Source organism: Plecotus auritus (genome assembly GCF_963455305.1).
Source record: "Plecotus auritus genome assembly, chromosome: 8".
Taxonomy (NCBI): domain Eukaryota; kingdom Metazoa; phylum Chordata; class Mammalia; order Chiroptera; family Vespertilionidae; genus Plecotus; species Plecotus auritus.
The window spans coordinates 128,631,671-128,645,829 of record NC_137782.1 but is presented as its reverse complement, the minus strand read 5'-3'; the positions used below and the strand labels follow the sequence as shown (position 1 = coordinate 128,645,829).

Below are 14,159 nucleotides of genomic sequence, written 5' to 3'. Positions count from 1 at the left end.
GCCTCCTGCATGCCCCCTACTGGGGATCAAGTTTGCAACCCAGGCATGTGCCCTTGACCAGAATTGAACCCTGGACTTTTCAGTTCCACAGGCCAATGCTCTACCCACTAAGCCAAACCAGCTAGGGCCAGTTCAAGATATTTTGTAGTTTCAGTTCTTCCAGTTAATGTCTGAAGTATTAGAAAAAAAGATTAAAACAATTTCCAAAGCATCAGGAATTTCCATTTCCACCCAAAGTAGTCTTTGTTTTCTTCCAACAGTTCTCTGTTAAATAAAAGAAGGAAAATCTCTGCATAAAGTTTTCTTCCTTTACTTCGAAGGTTGATAGTGACACACTTACAGGTCAATAATGTGTGTGTAGAAGCCTTTCCTCCCTAACCTTGTTTATAAATCTACCAGACCTCACCCGGACAATGCCCTCCTTGCACTCAGCCTGCTTAGGTGAAGCTGCTGTTTCCTGATGTCCATACCTCAGGCAGTTGTTTGATTTTTTTTTTTTTTATTGATTTTTTCAGAGAGGAAGGGAGAGGTATGGAGAGTTAGAAACATCGATGAGAGAGAAACATCGATCAGCTGCCTCCTGCACACCCCCTACTGGGGATGTGCCTGCAACCAAGGTACATGCCCTTGACCGGAATCGAACCTGGGACCCTTGAGTCCGCAGGCCAACACTCTGAGCCAAACCGGTTAGGGCAGTTGTTTGATTTTTAATAACACTAGTGCACTTCTTTGGGGTGGTGTCTAAGATATGATAATTTAACATTTGCCAAAATGTTCAGAATAGTGTAAACATTTTCAATCGGCCAACTGGATTGTGACTTCTTTTGTGCTCTTGATTTTTTCTCAAAATTGCTTTTTGTCAAACACATCCATATGGAATATAATTGTATTTAAAAACTAAAGGGTCGCCCTATCCGGTTTGGCTGAATGGATAGAGCGTCAGCCTGCTGACTGAAGGGTCCCAGGTTCGATTCTGGTCAAGGGCACATGCCTGGGTTGCAGGCTCGATCCCCAGTAGGGGGTGTGCAGGAGGCAGCCAATCAATGATTCTCTCTCATCATTGATGTTTTAATCTCTCTCTCCCCCTCTACCTTCCTCTCTCTGAAATCAATAAAAATATATTTAAAAATAAAATATATATAAGAACTAAAAGGGCATCAAAAACAAGAACATTCTGAGAAATGGTCACGGCCAAGAGGGGCCTAGGAGCCATGATAACTGATGGAATGTGGTGTCAGGTAGGACAGCCTGGCAAAGACCTTAGGGAAAAACTAAGGAAATCTGAATAAACTATGGGCTTTAATTTGCAATCCTGAATTAATGCTGATTCATTAACTGTGATAAAAAGCAAGCCTTTAAGAGAGGAAACTGGGTATGGGGTGTAAAGGAACTCTGTACTATCTTCTCAATTTTTCTGTAAATTGAAAGTGTTCCAGAAAGTTATATAAAGTGTTCTAAAAATAGCTTAAAAATAAAACTAAAATTATTACTTGAACTTCAGTTGTTTAAACTTTTTACTCTTTTATCCATTTGTTTAGCTGCTTATTCTGCTTAAAGACCTTTAGTTTTTTTTAATATATATATATACTGAGTGGCCAGATTATTATGCGTTCAGAGATCATAATAATCTGGCCACTCAGTGTATATATTATTGATTTGAGAGAAAGGAAGGAAGAGGGATAGAGAGATAGAAACATCGATGAGCTGCCTCCTGCACGCCCCCTACTGGGGATCGAGTCTGCAACCAAGGTGCATGCCCTTGACCAGAGTGGAACCCAGGACCCTTCAGTCTGCTGGCTGATTCTCTAGCCACTGAGCCCAACCGGCTAGGGCAAGACCTTTTGTTTTTATAACTGCTGGAGAGGTGCCTGCTGGATGAACGGATTATAGACACCTGGGTTCTGAATAAATTGTGTTTGAATAAAGGCCATCATGATTGTTTCTTTTTATTCTTACTCTAAAAGAAAATAATATATCTGGCATCTTTTAGTTGTACCCTTTTATCTGCCTCTCTAATAAACATGTTTTCCTCAAAATACATTGAAGTGCATAAATGCACTTTTAAATTCACAGTGATAGGGTATCTTATAACAACCTATGAGATCAGTATCCTGAAATGAGGTGACTAAGATACTTAATCCCACCAGCATTATTAGAGCAAATGCAGCCATAAAAGGTGTCAAAAGTCAGGTTCATTCGCAAGGAGTTGAGACGCCCTCCAGCGGGTCCCAGGGGAAGAGCTGGGAGATGTGCTTTGGGGTTCTTTCGGACGCAGGCCAGGGGTTCAGATATGTGCCCCCGTGTCTTACAGAGTCCTCTTGAAGAAGCACCGGTGAGGAAGCATGGGCGGCATTGGACCGGGCCTGCTCTGCTCCAGGTGCTCCGGGGAGACAGTCAGGGGGTGTCCTTGTCCCGCGGATCTGCAGGCTGCATCCAGCCCAGGTGAGGTCAGGGGCCTGCGCGGGCTCCACTGGCACTGGCGCTCTGCTGCCTTTTACCCTGTGGGATTCGGGGCGTCGGGGCAGCTCCCAGAGATGGGTGATGGATGGAGGAAAGCAGGCAAACTGAGGCGTGCACAGAAGCTCCCTGGAGGGACAAGAGGGTGCGCTGGGCAGGCCTTACAGGGGTAGAGGGACAGAGGGAGGGCGCCTGACTCATCCGGCTCCAAGTCTAACTTTGACTACCTGGTCTCTACTACCTGGTCTCTGTGTGTCTACTCTCCCCACCAGCCAGCCTCTTAGACCTGGGAGGGACCCAGGTGGGAGCATTTTCAATGCCCCAGCCACTGAGAATCATGCGACCTTATAGTGCCCTCTTCTCTTAACCTGGACTTCCAGTACCTCATGACACATCCCCGGGGTCCTTTGCTCCTGACCTGACTGATTCTCCTGATGTGAATGCCCAGCTTTGTCTGCCCTGAGCTTTACTCCAGCCACTAGGTCTGTGGCCTGGCGGTCCCTGGGTCACCCTTTCCAGTTTGATTCCCAAGAAAAGGAATTGGGTCTATTGACTCCTTGCTACAATGAGTGTTGGGTGGGACTGTGTGGCCCCAGGTCCTCTCTCAGATTGCAGGCCAGCCGACCCCATGACAGCTAGCTGGGTGGTCTAGTCAGGGGTGATAGGGGCCTACAGGAACCTGGAACAAACCGGCCTGGAGTAGGGCTGTGGACAGGCCAGTTCCCTTTAGAGTGACTTGCCTCTTGGCAAGCACCTACCTTAGGATTCTGCGTTTTCTGTTGTTGTTGTTGTTGTTGTTGTTGTTAATCCTCACCCAAGGATATTTTCCATTGATTTTTAGAAAGTGGAAGAGAAGGGGAGACAGAGAGAGGAACATCAATGTGAGATAGATCAATTGGTTGCCTCCTGCACATGCCCCAACCAGGGCCAGGTATCAAGCCTACAACTGAGGCAGGTGCCCTTGGATTCAAAGCCGGGGCCCTTCAGCCCACAGGCCAACACTCTACTGAGCCAAACCGGCTAGGGCAGGACTCTGAATTTTCCACTGGAAAACCGTACACTGTTTTTAAAGACAATTAGCTCAGAAAACATATCATCTTTCATAATTCAGCAGTTTCCACAGAGCACTTAATTAAAAAGCTAGGAGTTGGCTGTATCAGATGCCATGTTATACTCTGGCTACTAAAATGAACAATTTCGTCTTTTTTAATCAACTAAAAAAAAAATCCCTGTGATTCCTCTTCCAATTTTCCTTTTAACTTGGGGGAAGAACAACTTGGGAGGGCTACTTTAAAAATTTCTTGTTGCCAGATTTGGACACAGGCATGCAGAACTGGTAGAACTAACACAATTCACTGGGCCTGAGCGTCCCCTGGGGTGGGTGGGGTGGGGTGAAGCAGAGAAGGGGCGAGTTTCTCTGGCATCCCCAGACTCCTAGGAGGCTTGCGAGGCCACAATACCTTTTCCTCTAGTTGAGAACACCTGTTGCTTTGTTCCAGACTCTTCTGTGGAGAACAGAAGCCCTACTTCTGGCAACTGCTCCTTCCTTCTCTCCAGTCTAGAGACATCATTCTCAGGCTCCAGCTGATTGGTCCAGGGTAGCTCCTGATTCAAGAGGGGCAGATCAGAGGCCTTCCCTGGCGTCTTTGAACTGAACTTGAAAGGAGAGTATGTCCTTCTCCCAGCCCGGATATTTTTTTTTAAATATATTTTTATTGAGAGGAAGGGATAGAAACATCAATGATGAGAGAGAATCACTGATCAACTGCCTCCTGCACACCCCACACTGGGGATTGAGCCTGCAACCTGGGCATGTGACCTGACTGGGATTGAACCATGACCTCCTGGTTCATAGGTTGATGTTCAACCATTGAGCCATGCTAGCTGGGCAACATTTAAGATATAAAAATTAATGTATGGTACCAGGTGGGTGCTGGAAATATTAGGGGGAACACTTTGTAAAGCATACGATTGTCTAAGCACTATGCTGTACACCTGGAACTAATACAAAATAATATTGAATGTAAACTGTAATTGAAAAATATAATTTATATATATATATATATATATATATATATATATATATATATATATATAAATAAATTAAGAGCTACTAGCAATATAACCACTGCTATATGGTGGACACCAATGCAGAGTGAGAGATAATAATGCTGATCTGCCCTGGCCCGTTGGCTCAGTTGGTTGGAGCATCGTCCATGCACCAAAAGGTTGCAGGTTCGATTCCCAGTCAGGGCACCTACCTAGCTTGTGGGTTGGATTCCCCAGTCGGGGCTCACGTGGGAGGCAACCGATTGTTGTTTCTCTCACACCAATGTTTCTCTCTCTCTCCCTTCTTCTCTCTCTAAAAATCAATTTAAAGCATCCTTGGGTGAGAATTTAAAATTTAAAAATAATAATACTGACCTGCAGAGAAGCAGACAGCAGATGCAAAGGCCTGGTGGCACTGGTGTTCCTGACATTTAGCTGTACCCTTATCCTTTGTGCAGTTTGGCTCATCAACCCTTACTTCAGCATGTGAAATGCCTCAGTCCTCCCAGTAATACACAGGTGTGTCAGTTACCTGTCACGGCCAGAATCCATGCCCCACCACCCCTGCTTCCTGGTGTCACCTGCTCCCAATTCAAAGTCCTGGGCAGATCTGTCTGATTGGCTGAGTCTACATCATCTGCCTGTGCCTTACTTTCAGGAGAGCTAGGAAAGCAAGTCTTTCAGCTCCTATCGGGAAAGGTGGGCTCCACCTCCCCCCAGGATGCAAAGGGTGGGGATCTTCAAACACAGGACAAAGATCCTGATGCAGGCAGCCCCAAATCCTGATTCTACTCCAGGGAGTAAGAAAACGAGGGTCCAAAATCATTCTCATAAGAAGTTAGGGAGGGAAGGAAAGAGTGGTAAACTATGGGAAGAGCAAAACCAAAGGATCTTTTCTTTTCTTAATATATTTTTAATGATTTCAGAGAAGAGAAAGGGAGAGAGAGATAGAAACATCAATGATGAGAATCATTGATTGGCTGCCCCCTGCACACCCCCTACTGGGGATTGAGCCCACAACCCAAGCATGTGCCCTTGACCGGAATCAAATCTGGGACCCTTCAGTCCGCAGGATGACGCTCTATCCACTGAGCCAAACCAGCTAGGGCTTTTCTTTTCTGTTTATTAAGATTAGGGGCCTGAGCCGTTTCATAGATGACAGACAAGGAGGTCTCATGACAAGACAGAAGTAGCTGGCACTCCATCCTGCCTGCCCAAGGACAAGGCCACGTTGGACAAAAGGACACTGCTCCTGAAATAAAGGAACTGGAAGCGTTATGAATGACTCCTCAAAAGACTCAGTTACCTGTTGCCTTTAATTAACATCTAAATAGATAACATATTCTTCTATAATTATAACATGGAAATGTCTATGAATAAAATAGATAAATTTTTTGGCAAATGCCTAGGAAAGAATCGTCAAGTTCATCCAAGATTTTAAGCAGCAGCATCTATGCAGCCGGGGCGTGGTCAGTGTTTGGGGACAGAGGTAAATATCCGCAATCCGTGCATTCCTTTGATTTCTTCTTTTAGGGCCTAAGGAAGGAAAAGAGTGTCATCATTTCTTTTGTATATGGCATTGACCACAATAAGTCCCTCAGCCAGTATCTTCATATAGCTCTGTATCTGTACGACACTGTGCACCTTCTTTCAGCACTTTTTCCTTTCTTTTTTTTTTTTTTTTTTGGAAAACAATTTCTTTTTTTAAATCAGAATCTAACCTGGCTCAAAAATCAGAGGCCTAAAAAGGCATACAGTGACATCTCCCTCCCACACCTGCCCTCTTTCCCCCAGTTTCCACCTCCGTCCCCCAATAGAGAACTGTTAGTTTCTATGCGAGGACTCAAAATTGCATAGTGAAGCTAATATAAATACATATTCCAGCCCACACTGCCTTTTAAAAACAAAATGGTAGCACTTTAAACACAGTGTTCTACACTTTGCTTTCCCCCTCACCACGGGAGAGCTTTCTGTGTCCTTGTTTGCTTCAGCATGCTGTGTGTCTCTAGTATAACTTTTCAGCCCCAGCCCATCATGATGAACTATTAGGCTGCTTTTTGTGTTTTGCTATTTCAAACAACAAGCAGCTGTTCTTTAAAACCACACTATTTAGCACAAATAGCCCACTTTTACTTGAAAAATAAAGTTGTAAAATACGAGACTCAGCATCAGGGCACAAACCTGAATGAGTCACCACAGTCAAATTTATATCATTTCTCTGGCGTGCCAAGAGAAAAGCTACTTGACCCCAGGGAGGTGTGGACCACTGGAGTGTATACTCAACGTAGAAGAAGAGTCAAAATCCTTTACATTAGGCCCAATTCTGATCATCACAGTGGGTGGACATCCCCCCCCCCCCGCCCCCCAGTCTGTCCAGCAATCTCCCTTCTCCTGGGGAACAGCTGCTTTCCACATTGTGTATTGCTGGTGGGACTACCAACTGGCCTGGTATTGAGGGAGCTATGCACCCCTGACCCAGCCTGATTGGTTCAGGTGTGACACAGGCTTTCATCTGGGGACACAGATGAAAAAGGGTAGGAGCATGAGCTGTAGTGGCAGGGGCACCCCGTGCACAGGGAAAATGATGAAAGAGGTAAGAGAAGTAACACAAGTCTACAAGAAATGGACTCAGTGCAGTGATGGATGCTGCCAGACCCCAATCCAGCTCAGGACTGTGGTGGGTTTTCCCAGGAGGGAGTGTCTGCTACTGAACTGGCCACTCGTGCAGGAGGCAGCCCAGGAGCGGGACAGCTGGGAATGGAATGGGCAGAGAGGGACAGGGCATCGGGCCCAGGAGCACAAGGTGAGGAAAGGCTGGGAACGCACATGGCTCACCAGGAAAAGCCTGGCTTCCAGTCAGGTATCTGAGGGGAGAACTAAGGCAGGCCACCCAGGGATTGGTGATCCCAGGCCAGGAGGGTGGGACTGGACTCTGTGGGCAAGGATGCACATGGAAGGGCTCTGAGCTGGGGAGACCCAGGCAGAGGCACCCACGTGAGGACCCAGGTGATGAGCACCAGACAGGAAGGAGGTCAGAGAAGAGGAGAGAGCAACTGCTATTTACCAAATGCCTTCCACAAGCCGGCATGAGGCTAGGCACATGTGGGCAATACCTCACGCGATCTTGGCCGAAGAGGAAACGAAGGCTCAGATCCCACGGTGAAGTGGAGAGCCAAGTCGGTGCTCACTCTCCTCCCTGGGCTGCTCCCAGGGCGGGAACAGGACGCGAGGGGAAGAAACACTTGCTCTCCTGGCACCCCTGGGGGCCTGGCCCACGAGTCGGCAGGGGCCCAGAGGAATGGTGAGTTCACTCCTGAGGGTAGAGGAGCGTGAGCTGTAGTGGCAGGGGCACTCCGTCCACAGGGAACCAAGCAGAGACCATCCAGAAGAGCAAAGTGGTTGCTGTTCCACCCCCGACTACTCGACAGACCACTGGCACCTTCGAGCCGTAGGTGTCCATGTGCGAGTGAAGGGCTGGGCTCCACGATGATCCAAAGACAGATTTAGAAGGGAACCAGCCCACACAGGGCTGACAGGGCCAAGGGGCATTAGTGCCCAGGATGCAAGGCAGACAATGCTGGAGTCAAAGGGTGGAGGGCATTCAGCCTTGCCAGGCAGGTAGGGAGGCAGTGCTTGAGCTGGACAGAGGAGGGAGGAAGGGAACCCTGCAGGAGGTCCAATCTGGGCGAAGTTCATGCACAGAGACCACAGAGCAGGGGCCAAGGGAGGCTGTGTGCCCAGACAGGTTGGGGGGGTGGACCTGGAACAGCAACCTGGGACACCTGAACTTCACGTTCTAGAAGGGGTCACAGAGGGGCTCTCATGACCAAAGCAGTGCTTTACAAATGTTAAACTAGTTCACAATGTTCAAGACCTTCCAGAAGGATGTCAAATATCCCTGCTGAAGGCGGTGAGTTTACAGACACACCCTAGGGTCAACGCTTGTATTAATTCCAAGTATAAGAAGCGCAGATAATAAGTAAACCTGGCCTTGTCTGGTTAAAGCTGATGTTTCAGGCACCTATGGTGTCTGTCACTGGGTCTGGGGCAGCTGCAGCAGTTCTCAATCATGCTGTGCCCCAATCTGTAAAGCAGTCCTAAAGAGAGGCTAAAAAAACTTCAAATCTACAAAAACGTATCTTTTGGCACACCGACATTTACCAATACTATTCAGTATGTGACAACAACAGTAAACACTGGCTCACACAAAAACAAGACAAAACTATTAGGTGACTTGTTTTCCGTTTTGAATAGAAGTCATAATTGTCCACAATGGATTCCAGATAGTTCCTGGTTATATTTTCTCAGGTCCTAGGTCCTGTTTGCATGACTGTGGTACTGCATTATTCTTTCCTAAGACTGCCAGTCCAATACCATGGCCACCCGGCAGGCCCTTCGGATGTAGGGGACGCGTGGAAGGGCAAAGGGGAGCTGTTCCTCTCTGACCTGATTTACCATCTGGTGCTGCTGGACAGTCCTCTTCTCCTTAAATTCTTCTGACTCGATTTGGATTTCATACATTGCCCCGCAGCCTCCTGAAATAAGTGCAATTTGAAAGCGTTTCAATTATTAAGTCAGGGCAGCCACAGCCCGGCAGGTGCTTGAAGTCCCGTACAATCTCAAGGTCTGTTCAGCAGAAAATTGCTAAGACTGTTAGAAACAGGTTACAACTCGGGATCTGACCACATACACCTCCTGGCAGGCTGCCCCCATCCAAAATGTGTTCCTCTTTTAGTAAGGATTATCACTTGTGGGGTAGGAAAGATAAGGCACAAATGTAGGTTTTCCTGGTATTTCCTTTTATTAAGCCAACAAATGCCATGGAAGAGGGTGGGAGGGACTGAATTTCAGTGTCCCACCTTCAAAATACATATACCAGCAATCGCTTTTTTTTAGTGCAAAAATACACTAAAATTTGGTTTGAAAACTGTAATACTACCCAAAAGAAAAGAAAGGCCCTGACCAGTTTGGCTCAGTGGATAGGGCGTCGGCCTGCGGACTGGAGGGTCCCGGGTTCGATTCCAGTCAAGGGCATGTACCTTGGTTGCAGGCACATCACCAGTGGGAGTTGTGCAAGAGGCAGCTGATCCATGTTTCTCTCCCATCGATGTTTCTAACTATCCCTCTCCCTTCCTCTCTGTAAAAAATCAATAAAATATATATATAAAATAAATAAAATAAAAATTTAAAAAAGAAAAGAAAAGAAAGGAACAAGGATGTGCAAGAGAGACAGGGACCTAGAAGCTGCAGCCCTGGCCGGTGTTGCCAAATGGTTAGAGAGTTGGCCCAGCAACAGAAGGGTCACGGGTTCGATTCCCAATCAAGGACACGTACCTGGGAGGCAACCAATCTCTCATTTCGAAGCTTCTCTCTTTCTCTCTCTGTCCCTCCCTTACACTCTCTCTAAAAAGTCAATGGAAAAAATCTCCTCGGGTGAGGATTAACCAAAGCACAACAACAAAGCTGCCGACAGGCGGGTTTCTCTCCAGCCCCTCCTGCTCAGTAAGAAGCACTGAGCCTTTCATCCTGGGCTTCTGCAGGGAGGGAGCAGCTTTCTGGTGAAGTGCTCAAGGCAGAGCTTGTGGTGGACTCATCCACACCCTGACCAAGCTCTGTCTCCACGTGGCTAGTGCTGTGACTGATGAGAAACCACGGGGGAGCTAGTGCTATGACTGATGAGAAACCACGGGGGAGCTAGTGCTGTGACTGATGAGAAACCACGCTGCTCTAGCATGGAACAGCCCGGGCGAGAAAGAGAATTTCCCGCGTGCTGTTACGCCAGGCCACTGTGTGCAAAGTGCTCTGTTACGCTTCTCGTATGAGCTCTGAGTCCAAGCTTTGGTTAAACCAAGGTTGCCAGCCTCAATTCCTTTTCTGTACCCGGTCCAGGGCTGGGCAGAGTCAGACAGGAGGTCAAGGTCCAGCTCTGCCCTACTTGGGCCTGGGCGGGTACAGGGCTGGTGATATCAAGGCCTCAGCATTGCTGAGACCCCTGCAGAGTGCGCACCCCCACCTCCCATTCCTAAGGATCTTTAGATTGATTCATCTCTAGTTTCCAGAACAAAACTTTTTTTCTAAACCTTCTCCCAATGTTATGTTCTCAGAAAAGCCTGTGGGCCACTGTGGCCGTGCAGAGCAGCAAAGACCAAGTCTGGGTGTGGGAGTCAGGTGCCCGCCCACTGCCAAGGCTCCCCACCCCTCCTCCATGGGTGTGTCTGGCAAAAGGCCCTATCTTCCCGGTCCTGTGGGTGCAGAAGGGGATTGCCCAGTCAGCTCCTACCACACAGCCGGCCTGAGTTGTGAGGTGCCAGTGGCCATCTGAGACACGCACGGTCTGGCTGGGGCAGGAAACGCTCAGGCCAGAGTCTGCCCTGGGTCCTGGTTTGGCCGCCTCCGCCCTGTGAGGGGCTGGGCAGGCTCCTCGGCCTCCCTGGGCTCCTCTCTTCGTGAGGAAAGTGAGGCACTTTCCTTAAAGGGACAAACTCCCCCTGGTCCGCTCCAGCTCTGACGTTCGAGGGTATCGGGAGAATGTGGGGGGATTTCTGTAAAGCCCACCTGGCAGCCAAATTAAAGACTGGACCAGAGCCCAGGGGTGAATGAGAGGGAACTCATTCCCACAGTTTCCCTCAATGTTTCTGTAGCCCCTCTTCCACATCTGCCCCAAAGCCACACTCATTAAGGAGCAATCAAGTGCCTTTTGCTAAGCCAGCCTCCCCCACACCTCCCCCTCCAGAGAACAAACTCCTATCAAATTCTGTGGGACTATGAGGAAATCTTACCTGAAATGTCAGTGACTTTGATAGTTGTAGCTCGAGGAAAGCTTTCTTTGAGGATTTGGGTTACTTTGAGCTCCCCCTCAGTCTGCGAGGCAAACATCCGCTGGGTGCAGCGAAGAGGAAGCTGCCACAGAACAGAGAAGGGGCATGGCTGAGCAAGATGACGCCGGCCCCAGCTGGGCCACTGTGCAGGGCCCACCTGCCATCTTCCCACCTGGCGGGGCCAGCAGGCCATGGGCTAAGTCATCTAAGCTCCCTGGGATGCAGAATCAACTTTCTGGGGGTGGGGATGCTTGTAAATAACTCACTTGGACTCCAGAGACAAGGCCCCAAACCTAATTCAACAGATGTTTGACTTGCCATGATAATGCCGGGAGAGATACGAGCATGATGCCAGTTTTACAGTTGAGGAAACTGGCACTAAGTAATATGCCCAAGGCTGGATCCATTAGTAAAATGCAGAGCTGGGAGAAGCCAGGCAGTTGTGCCCCACTGGCCCAAGGTGCCACTGACCAGGCACTGGTGGGGCCAAAATGCCACCTATCCTTTAGGCCTGATTAATATTCCAGTCTCTCCAGTGGGGTATGACCTTGTGACCTACTGTTCAATAAGCCAGTGACCTTTTGCAACATGAATTCTCACTAGGGAGATGCAGAATTCTGTTAAACAACCTGAAGGAGAAACATTTTTATATTATTTGCCATTGGCAACCACTCTCCCCCCACCCCTAATCGCTACCACAGGGACCCAGTGCTTCTGAGGGAAGCATATCTCAGTCCTTAGGGGTGAAGGTGCAGAAAACCAGGCCAGCAGCCCCTTGGCTGAGTTGATACTGAAAGGGGAGGCTTCATATAGGGTATGACAGGCCTTGAATGTCAGGCTAAAGATTTTGGACTTAGGCATCTTGGTGCCAAAGTAACCTGCATAAAGCAGTGTGTTTTGAAGCTCGTCAGAAAAGATGCCCAGGCAAGAGGCAAGGGGAGCAGCACCAGCTCGGGTCCCTGACTGAGGAGGATGGCAGGTGGGGAACACCGGCACTGCTTATCCAGTGCTGGCGCTACAGGCACCTCCCCTCCAACCTCAGGCCTTTCCTGATGGCCCAGAGCAGGGTCCTGTGTTATAGAACCTCGGGGCACCTTCTTTAAAATGACCTGGGCACTGGCCCTTTCACCACCTGGTCTCAAAGGCCACGACTGAGTCTGTCCTGTTACTGCAGCCCTCCAGGGCTGAGCCAGGGCAGGCCCTCAGAGGACCTGGTGATGGATGGATGGATGGATGGATGGATGGATGGATGGATGGATGGGCGGGCAGGGAAAGGACCACACAATTCAGGACATGCTACTGGACACCCGCAAAGAAGTCCAGCAGGCAGCTGAAATGCAGGTCAGGAGAAAGAGCTGGACTTACACTGAGTGCTGTGTGAAGGGAGAGAAACTTAATGTTGTGGATCTGGGTAAGACTGGGGGCGGAGGGGGGTGGAATGGAGCCTCTTCTGAGGAAAGCACCTGGGGTGGGGTGGGGTGGTGGAGGGGGGACATAGGCAGAGAATAACCGGGTGGCAGGCAGAGGGTAACCACTAAGGAGTGCGGTGGTCGTTAGCATTGCAGATTTCTCAGGAGAAGCCTTTGCTTCTTCGTAGCAGATCTGTGGGCAGCGGCCTTTAACGGGCAATCCACTGACAAAATCCCCAGAGGCCGCCGGGCCACGCTGACAGTCACCAGTAGACCCGCTTGGGGAGGCAGGTCCAAGGCCAGCAGGGGAGAAGGAAGCATAAGGGAGGACGGGGAAAGAGGTGGATGAAGCGAGGAAGGGATGAATCAGAAAGGGGAGAGAAAATTAGGAGAGCGCGCGGTGAGTGCCCTCTGCTGGGCTCGACGCCGGGAATGTGGGATTTGTGCGGATCAAGGTCAACGAGGCCGGTGGACGTTCCCACAGTCCAGACCCTGCCACATGCCCGGCACCCACGCCGTGACTCCGGGCCAGGACTCCTATGCCTGCGGCTCGATAGATCAACACTGCTTTTCCCGTGCCGCTACATTAGGGTGTCAGGGTGTCTGGGTGTCTGTCCCCCTCGCCGACCTCCACCCGGCTCTGGGGGTCCCCCAGCGCACCGGGTCCTGACACTTCTCCGAATGCCGGTTGCCGGGACCACTGAACGAATCAACGAGTGAAAGAATGAATGAACGAGAGAAAGGACGGGGAGCCCCTGCCCCGACCCCGTGGCCCCTCCGCAGCTCCCGCCCCGGGGCGAGCACTTGACCCCTGCCCGTGCTCACCCCGCGGATCCGGCGGAGCAGAGGTGCTGCCGCGGCCGGGCTCCACGCCGCCATGCCCGGCCGACGCGACCCGCCGCCCGAGGTCGCCGCGTCTCCCGAAAGGCGAGGAGCCCAGAAGCGTAAGCCACCGGGGCGAGCGAGGCTGCCCCCTGCCGTCCGGAGGCCGCGGGCCGCCCGCTCCGCTCCGCCCCTCGCCCCGCCTGGTCTGTGCCTGCGGGACGCGCCACCTGGAACCGGCGGCACCCCCGCCCAGGGCCCCGCCCACCCCGGCGCTCCGACAGCCAACCCCGGCCCGTTCCACCAGCGGGTCCCGCCCCCTCAGCCTGCAAACACTAACCAGGTGTTTCCCTCATCCCAGTGCCCCTCGTGCCCTGGGCCGACTTCACTATCACCCCGCTCCCGCAAGCTGGCTTCCCTGCTGAGGAGCTTGGGTTTCTTCCTCCAGAAAAGAGGAGCCGGAGGAGGACTTTAAAACAGGGGTGTCGTTTTCAGATTTGCGTGTTAGAAAGGTCCCGGTGGCTCCTGCGAGGCAGAGGGACTGTGGGGGCTAGAACTGGAGCTGAGGACGGAAGTTCCAAGGCTGTCGATACATTGCAGGTGC

At 50.2% G+C, this 14,159-nt stretch overlaps 1 protein-coding gene across 2 annotated transcripts; it reads right to left on the bottom strand.

Annotated features, from left to right (window-relative positions):
- Positions 1-5,804: 5,804 nt before the first annotated feature.
- Positions 5,805-13,673, bottom strand: BOLA3 (bolA family member 3). Of its 2 annotated transcripts, XM_080683493.1 has the most exons (4): positions 13,559-13,673; positions 11,286-11,406; positions 8,953-9,041; positions 5,805-6,042 (listed from the first exon to the last, which is right to left on the bottom strand). In XM_080683493.1, the coding sequence occupies exons 1-4, from the start codon at positions 13,610-13,612 to the stop codon at positions 5,977-5,979; spliced, it is 330 nt and encodes a 109-aa protein (XP_080539619.1). In that variant the 5' UTR covers positions 13,613-13,673; the 3' UTR covers positions 5,805-5,976. The 2 variants fall into 2 exon arrangements, with proteins under 2 accessions (XP_080539619.1, XP_080539620.1); XM_080683494.1 differs by lacking the exon at positions 8,953-9,041 and having other exon boundaries at positions 13,559-13,660.
- Positions 13,674-14,159: the final 486 nt, after the last annotated feature.

Excerpts from the sequence above, each read along its gene's own strand:
- BOLA3 (XM_080683493.1), bottom strand. The coding sequence starts at position 13,612 with ATGGCGGCGTGGAGCCCGGCCGCGGCAGCACCTCTGCTCCGCCGGATC. Across the intron at positions 11,407-13,558 it reads TGCTCCGCCGGATCCGCGGG|CTTCCTCTTCGCTGCACCCA; the intron begins GTGAGCACGGGC and ends GTTCTGTGGCAG. Across the intron at positions 6,043-8,952 it reads AGCACCAGATGGTAAATCAG|GCCCTAAAAGAAGAAATCAA; the intron begins GTCAGAGAGGAA and ends TTCCTTCCTTAG.